At 33.5% G+C, this 8,972-nt stretch overlaps 1 protein-coding gene and 1 long non-coding RNA gene across 2 annotated transcripts; one reads left to right on the forward strand and one right to left on the reverse strand.

Moving 5' to 3' along the window:
* Positions 1-799: 799 nt before the first annotated feature.
* On the forward strand, positions 800-1,119 carry LOC133330680 (uncharacterized). The gene is made up of 2 exons (XR_009754355.1): positions 800-846; positions 935-1,119. It is a non-coding gene; the product is annotated as an uncharacterized LOC133330680 (long non-coding RNA).
* Positions 1,120-1,343: 224 nt separating this feature from the next.
* On the reverse strand, positions 1,344-7,576 carry LOC133330679 (tyrosine-protein phosphatase non-receptor type 61F-like). The gene is made up of 7 exons (XM_061539089.1): positions 7,382-7,576; positions 3,149-3,322; positions 2,816-3,078; positions 2,501-2,726; positions 2,292-2,438; positions 1,628-2,211; positions 1,344-1,548 (listed from the first exon to the last, which is right to left on the reverse strand). Exons 1-7 carry the CDS (start codon positions 7,574-7,576, stop codon positions 1,347-1,349), a joined length of 1,791 nt encoding a protein of 596 aa, XP_061395073.1. The 3' UTR covers positions 1,344-1,346.
* Positions 7,577-8,972: the final 1,396 nt, after the last annotated feature.

Below are 8,972 nucleotides of genomic sequence, written 5' to 3' on the forward strand. Positions count from 1 at the left end.
GCTTTTGTAATATTAAATGTGGTTATTTATATTCACGATTTATCAGTCTATTGCAGATCATAATCTAAATTTTAAATATCCCAAAGTTTGTGTTAGCTTTTTAATTTTTGTATGTTTTACTTCATTGTGAGAATGTCTAAATATGCAAAACGAATATCTACTGTAGATTATATCTTTATAAAGTAGTATAACATTCAGAAATATAATTTTAACACATTATCTTCAACGTCGTCTATACCATCGTAGAATTGTAATAATTTAAAGTTTTTGTTCTTGGAAAAAACATCTTTTATAAAAAAATATTTGTATGTACTTATAAACCGATATGTATATTAAATAAATCTGTAAACAAACTACAACGCTTTGCGTGCTTTCTTATAATCCGAACAAATAAATAATGACTTTTAGATCAATCAACATAAGGCGGCGTGTTTTATTTTGTCAAGCATTGATTCTGATCTGTACAACATTTCCTTTTGTCGAATAAGAACACGATATTATGCAAAATTATCTAAATATTTTTGAAACTAAATGTTTTTTTAAGTAGAATAAAAGCATTTGAGTAAATAATAATGCTAAAAGACTAAAAAATTAATAAACAAATATGCAACATATTTCTTTACAATTCAAAAAGTATATACTATAAACAATTTTGAAATTGTTTTCATTTTCGATTTTTTTGTAAAACACGCCAAATTTATGTCAGCATTGCTCAGTCGTCGATTGCAGTACAAAACTAGATTACAACAATCATATTTATTTGAACGAAATCATGAGAAAATGGAAAACAGTGTACATGTGAGTGGGTGTGTGTGCTTCTTACAAGTGTTATCCTGCAGCGTCTGTGTCTATATATGTATGCTTAATATGGTATTGGGTTTTTTGCAGCTTTCTTTTCATTCTTCTCATCATGTTTCTTCATCATCATGTCTAGTATGCTTTATATGTAATTAGAAATAATTAGTGTATGTGCGTTCCTCTAAGTTATATGATATAATAAAAGTTCTAATTGCAAAAACTTAGTTTTTACAAGTAAATATTAATAATATGTTTTGTTGTTGTTGTTCACTTTCCATAATATAAATAGAAGTAGAAAAAATTCATTTAGTCGATGTTATTTAATAATAGGTGGCAAAACAAAAAGTGTTTACTCTTCTTTTAATTTATTGTTCGTTACCATATTCTCACTCTATATTCTTCCCAAGGTCGTAGTTGTGTGTGGGCAACACAACACTTCCTTTTAACGGCCATTACACTAGCGAGAAAGTGATCTCTGCGTGAAATGGCCCACGGTAGTTGCTAGGTAAGGGGGAGAACATATTTACGCGTATTGGGAAAATAAAGATCTAGGCCCATTTGGAATAGACATAAACACAGATAACACCCACAACAACACCCGCTGTTATATAAGTAATTAATGACCTTCGTTTTTTCGCCGTTTGTTTGTTCTCCTCGTTTTCGCGCTGTTTTCTTTTGATTTCATTAACTTTTTGCTCGATATTCGCTTGACGTTCGGCTCGTTTACGGCGCCTCAATTCGTTGTCGGGGCTGAAAAATAAATAAGTAAATAAAAGAATGTATATTAACCCCGGACACAAATTACGAGATTAGTAGTAGATTGCATTACCTCACTGGTTCTGTCGCGTCAATACCATTCAATTTCTTAGTTTCTTGGTCCACCATCTCATTTGCCAGTGTTTTACTGTGTTGGTGATTGTGCTTTGTTGCCGCATCGTTGTCATTGACTTCCGCTTCAGCAACGACATGGTGGTCTTCATTGTCATTTTCAACATCACTGTCATCCTCCGAGTACTCGTTCTCATCGCTGTCCGATTCATGTACGCGATCTAATGGATTCTCCCGTGGCAGTGGTGGTAGCGGCCGATGTGTCATATTCGTAGCATCTGAATTTCGTTCATTATTTATGAAATTATTCAAAGCATCCTTGTTGGTTTTGTCATTGTCGGGCGCATACAAGTCATCATTGAAACTAACACTGGTCGGTATATTGGGCAAAGGTTTGTTTTGAGAATTGTTGCCGGCTGCTAGGTTCAAACGTAACGACCCATCGGCACCACTACCCGCCATGGGTAGAAGTGAATGTGTACGCGGTGGTAAAGGCGGTGGAGTTTCATCTAAATTGTACTCGTCATTTTGTTGGCAATGATCTTCAACTGAGTTGTACACCACTTCATTATAATTCATAAAGTTCTATAAAAGAAAGAAAACGAAAAAACAGGGGGCATAATGCAAACAGCTGTGGACGGAAACAACAATTATTATTGCCATACCTGATCTTTAAGTAGTTTAATGCCTTCAATAATGGCTTGATATGAAAAATACAATTGGTCGGCGGTTTGTATTAATCCCATGCGATATCGACGTAATTCATACAAGACATCCTGCACAGAAACATTATTTACACCCTCTTTGTCAACCTAGCAGATAATCGTTATATCAATTACAAATTACTATCACATTGGCACACACGCAAACTTACCAACACCAGACAACAGTCAACCAGACAGAATGTGCCCGAACGACCTATACCAGCACTGCAGTGTACAACTGCAGGTCCTTCGTTGGGATCTAAAGCTCCTGAAGCTCGTACCTCTTTGAGAAAATATAAAAACGCAACTGGTGAACTGGGCACACCAAAATCGGGCCAGGTTGTATAATGGAATTGTATAATATTTCGACTTTGGTTCGATTGAAGGTCAGTCAATCTAAAAAAACAACAACACAAAAGGGCTAATTAGCATGCCATCTGCTTTTAGAGCGAATAAAAAGTATTCCAATAAAATATATATCTCACTTGAACCATCGAACACAAAAGTTTTTGTACTCTGTCCAATGTAGGAATTCTACAGTTAATTTCACTTCATTCAATCTCATTGCATTTTCGGGACCTTTACGCTCCGGCCAATACAAGTGACATTTTGGCTGTTTCTTTTCCATTAATTTGTTCAACATAAGAATGGCTCGAGACTTCTGTTCCCAGACCATTAACCAAAAATGCCCAACTGTATCTACAAGGGGTCCTTGGGTTAAGATATATTTACGTTCTGCCCGTCCCATCTGTAAATTGAATGGAAATAAATGTCGTATAATATTAAACGTGAATTTTTCGTAGAAAATTTATTTTAACCTTAACCAAATTTGCATTGATGTAATCGACACTGCCTCTGTGCAGTATGATTCTAGAATGATCATAAGGATTAACATCGCGATATCTGTTTAAGCAACGGTTGTGAGATTTTTCTGATTCACTGGTGCAGAAATGCTTTTCATTCGCTTCTCGTTCGCATTTTTCGCGAATTTCCTAAAAAAGGATATAGAAAAATATATTAATGAATTAAGATTTTTTTTATAATAATAAATTATTAATATCAAAGAACATATAAGTTAGTTTTCCAATTTACTCCAATAAATATTTTCAAAACTTACTAAATATTAGTCATGTCAATTAATCACGTCGAATATGGAAAATGGGATCTCTGAGTCCAAGTTTTGATATAGCCCCACTTTAACCGTACCTCCCGATTTAAGGTAATTTTTATATATCAGCCACATTTTACAATAAAATTGGCAGTAATTGGCACAGAGAGTTCTCATTGGGTATCTATGCAAACATTTGTCGACGTATGTGGAAGAAAGATTTTCGTGTATGCTCTTCGTGGTTTACAAGATATCACCTCAAAATGTTTAGTTTTTTTTAATAATACCTAAGTTTGTAACTAAACATATAATTTCAAATCACATTTTTTAGTAGTTTTGGGTTATGGTATTTATTTATTATAACGCTATCCGACAACTGAGGAAATGTATCTTGTGCACCAGCAACGTACACAGGATTTCATTTCGGGGGGGGCCCGGTAGTACAAAATGAAAAAATCGCTGTTGCGAACATAAATTTACTGTGAAAAATTTTCATTTCGGGGGGGGCCCGGGCCCCCCGGGCCGCCCCCCTGCGTACGTCCCTGTTGTGCACCTCAGGTCATTGTCCCATAAGAGACATGTCGGAATTATGTCAATGCTGTAGAAACATCTCATTAATTATTGAAGTACGTCAGGTAGATTTACTGAAGTTTTTACAATTGTTTTCTACGAGAAAAGTTTACTTGGATGATTATGAAGTGTACATTTTTCAATATAAATGGTCTCGATTATAATTTGTCTTTAATATTCTGCACTGTATTATGGTAAAAAACCAATTCAGTTATGGCTCCATGTCAAAATTACACAAATCATTATTTATATGTTGACTAGTCTATCTGCGATTTTTCTCAAATGTACGCATACATGAATATATGTATATTAATAATTATTTTTATAATACCAATTACACACACATTCATAACATGGATTTATATACATCTTCATATGTGATGAACGTAAACTAATTTAAAAACTAAATAAAATCTAATGTTCATACAGTCGTCGATGCCTGGGCATATAGGCATGCTAAACGAAAATAAAACATGTAACATCATTAACAATTTTCACCGTAAAGGCATGCATCAAATGTAACAACACAATGTTGTTTAACATGAACGAACAAACGATGTATCTGGTGCATACAATATTAAACTCAATTATGCTGTTGTCGATTGTTTTTACGAGTTGATCTTAATGTATGATTTTCTAGTGTTATTTACAAGAGAGCCCATGATGATATGAAGAAGTTTCGTTATCTATATATGTGGGTTATAATAATGATATTATGTCAAAAATTAAAAGAAAGTCGTTATTTTAAACAACATTGTCTTCTCGAACTAAGAACTAAAAGTCTGCGAATTTTAGCTAATTTTTATTGGCCAGTTATTCAGTTGGGATGAAAAGTCACAACTCAAAAGTATTTTGCTGTTTCTCATTGATAAAAAAAAACTAAAAGTACGAAAACGTACTTTTTCAATTTTTTTAATAAAAATTATCGAGAATTTTTAGTTATTAAATAAACATTTTGTATTTTAAAAACCCAAATTTACAAGTTGTCGGCATTCGTATCGTATCAAGCCTTTCGTCTGGAAATGAAGATCTTAAAGCTAACGGATCTCATTTACACTCTATCAATTACGAAAATTTAAAATTATTTCAAATGACTGGCTATTTAATATATATCCTATTTAAACGATATAGAGTTAGCGTTTTTAGTGATTTACATTGTATAATTTTATCAGCGTAACCGCATTTACAATATGTGACTTTAAAATAAATACAAGTCAATATAAATAGAAGATTCCAGAGTCAACATCTCCATATCTTCGCAATTGTCATTATATATTACAACTAGCATATGCCCGCTACTTCGTAAGAGAATGTTGGAATTATTAAAAAACCAATACCGACCATAATTAACACTTTAGTACCATTTAACACCTACCACTTTAGTACCTATGCTCTCTTATTATACGTATTTCCAAAACTATCTCAACACTACACACCAAATCAAATTTAGTACCATTTAGTACACATACATACAAATTTCAATTACCACCTACATAATGCAATCCAATAGAAATCTTATTACCCAATTTCTGGATTCCAGCTCTATCAGTCTAAATCCAAATTGTACCAAATTTAGTGCCATTTAGTACACGTTGGTAGACATTTCCAAAATTTCCTACATACTCCAATTCCATACCCCTACAGTGATCCTAACTGCAAATGTCAAGATTTCAGTTCTATCGGTTCACCCAAACAAAATTTGGTACCATTTAGTACAAATTTCCAATTCACCCAAAATTTAAATTGTACCAAATTTAGTACGAATTTCCTAAAATTTCTACAAAACCCAATCCTACAACCCAACAGTGACACTAAATTTTCGTATACATGAGTACACGCTTTCAAAACCACCTCTTATATTGACCCTACCGCACAATTCGCATTCCAAATTCCAAGTTTTTAGCTCTATCCATTGACATGCTACGAAATTGTACTAAATTTAGAACATATTAGTACTTTTCGGATGCTTATAGTTCGAATTTCCTAAAAACCCTTTGCTACTCTCATTTTAAATTTAAGAGTTCCAGTTCCGGTTCACCAAATACAAATGTGACCATATTTAGTACATTTCGTGCCGTTCTAATTGGAATTTCCAAAAACCCAGCCTTATCTGACACCTTTGGACATATGTGGCCGAACTAAACTACAGCAAATTCGGTTTGAAAAACATGTTCAAAATCCCCCTAGATACCGAATATCGGGGGGTTCCGTTATGTGGGTGTTACCCTGAAACTTGGGTCAATATTATTAATTTTTGGTACGGACATGTTCTATACAATGAGAATCCAAAATGCCAAATTACAGCCAATAAGGTTAAAAAAGTGTCCAAAATCTCGAATATTGGTGGTGGGTGCCGTTATATGGAGGCTACACCAAAATCGTGGACCGATATATCCTATTTGCAACACCAAACATTCTAGGAGTACTAGCAATGTCTGTGCAAAATTTCAGAGCTGTATCTTAAATATTGCGATCTCTATCGTGATTTGAATAGACGGACATACTTAAAGAGAACATAGAATTTTATTCTGATCAATAATATATATTTGTGGGGACCCGGGTGAATATTTCGAGGTGGAAGTTATAAAAATAAAATCGGAACCACAATTTTATTTTTGTGAACCACAAAGAGTCGTATATTGTGAACAAGTTTATTTTAGATATTATCCTAATGTGTCCATGTAGCCTTAGAAAAAGGCACGAATAACCAAAATCGGTACTGCCCTTTTTTCCTTTTATACATATAGAAGATTATTATTTGTTTTTAAATGTTTTCCCTATTTTTTAATAATAAAAAAATATTGAAAATATTTTGTGATTAAATACCTATATGTTTGAAAATAATACTTCAAGGATTCAAATAAAAATTATATTTTAATTTCATTATTTTTTTTAATCTGAAAATAAAGGTCCATAGTTGACTGATATATTCTTGTGAATTCATCAGGCTTTCGTAGAATTTATTTTTAAAACGAAAGGAGCAAACGTACACTCGCCCAAACAATCACACACACACTCACTCATCCGTACATACATAGTCACATTGGATTTCAAATACAACAACGAAAGGCCAAGCAAGACAACATAACTAAAGCAACAAATCAACAGCAATTCAATGAATTACTTAGTTCAAATAACGTGAAGAGTGGTTGGTCTTTTGGTAGTCGTATGGAGGTCAGTATTCAATTTTCGTTAGAAAACTGTTTTTGCATTGTGTCCATATAGGTATATAGAATTCCCTAAAATGTGCTAGTGGGCTTCAAGTGTGTGCTCTCCGCCGTTCCGTGCTAACGGGTATGTGTGCGGTTATCCAAGGCAATTGTGAGCTGCGAACCATACCATATCACTGGCTGGCTGGTGGTTACATGCTTACCTGGTATAAACGCTGCCAACCATTGCGATCACTCGATATTTTATTATATTCCAATTCAATATTATTTGGTACTGAAGCAGATGCAGTCGAGGATGTTGATGATGACGACGAGGAGGTTTCCAATGGTGTTGTTTCATTGCTTGATTCACTGCCACCTCCAGACGACGATGCTGTTGAATTTGTTGTAGATGTCATTATTACAGATATGACGACCCGTTCGCTACTTAAATGTGGAAACGAAAGTTTAATGCTCCGGTTTCAATCTTTTTTTGTTGGCTAAATGCCGAGCTTGTGTGCAGTTATTTTTTAGTAGTATTTGTTGTTGCAAACTATGTCGCTATGCCTTTAATTTAATTCTGTAAAGCTTCTGCTTCGACACTAGTCCACTTTTTAACACGTACTTTGTGCTTTTTCTTTTTATTATTTTCGTTCCTTTGTTTTTTTTCGAAGAAATTTTAGGAGCAAATCATCGGAAGGAGCCGTCAACGAACGACACACAAAAATTATAACACAGTCAACACCACAAATTATTTCTGCATCTTTATTTTGCAATATTCACATGAAATGACTGACTCCTCTTCGCACACACACACGATCGTAATCAAATTGTGTTATTTTATTTGGATATTCGCAAACAAAACAAAAACAAGCATTGATGTATTCATGAAACTCATTTGCGGAATGCTTATTTAGAACATTTGAAACGAAATAATGAGGAAATGATTACAAGTTTAATAGAATTAAATTCGCAATTATTATTCTTTCTTTTTTGGCAAATGACAGAATGAGAGTAACGACTACCTGAGTACTGGTTATTTGAGTGTTTGCTACGCTCGCAAGTACTCAAACGAATTTAACAAGATATGCAGTTAGTGGAGCGCGTAGAATAAAGACAATGCTTACGCTGCGTTACGATATCCTATTTTTTATTTAATTTAATTTTAAAATAGTTGTATCTGGTTACTTTTTAGAGATCAATTCGATTATTCCTTCATTGGAAAAGAAATAATATTATAAAAAATAATTCACATAGCAATAAACGTCTTGTGCGATGAACCGAAACTTAACATTAACATGATACTTCTTACCATGGTACAATTATACAGAAAGGGCAGCTTGAGGTGAATAACAAAAAAGCAACTATGCACGTGTGGTTTCTTCTGTCAAAAATAAAATAAATATACGCAACAAGTGTTTGTGTTTATTTGACATTTGTTCAACACAAAACTAAAAACGCGAAAAATGAATGAAAGGTTACGATTTCTTCTCAAAATCCAGTAGGGGATACCATCAAATGTTTGTTTCATCCATAACAAAGTAATTACTTCCAGACGAACATGTTAAAAACAAAATTTGCATTTCAATTAAATTTGAATATATTTCAATTTATTTGACATAACCCAGCAAGCATTTTCTATCCAAAACATATCCAAAAAGTTACTACCAGGCGATGAAAACACTCGTAGGCGATATCGTATTTTTAACAAATAAGTTATACCGTTTGGGAAGAAATGAACCACGTACTCGTTACCTTTAAAAAGTAACTTCTTCGTCACAATTTGAAGTTAATAAAGCGACACTCCAAAATGAC

The sequence above is a fragment of the Musca vetustissima genome, unplaced genomic scaffold (genome assembly GCF_032173495.1).
Source record: "Musca vetustissima isolate MV318-11 ecotype Yass unplaced genomic scaffold, APGP_CSIRO_Mvet_v1 utg115203, whole genome shotgun sequence".
NCBI lineage: Eukaryota > Metazoa > Arthropoda > Insecta > Diptera > Muscidae > Musca > Musca vetustissima.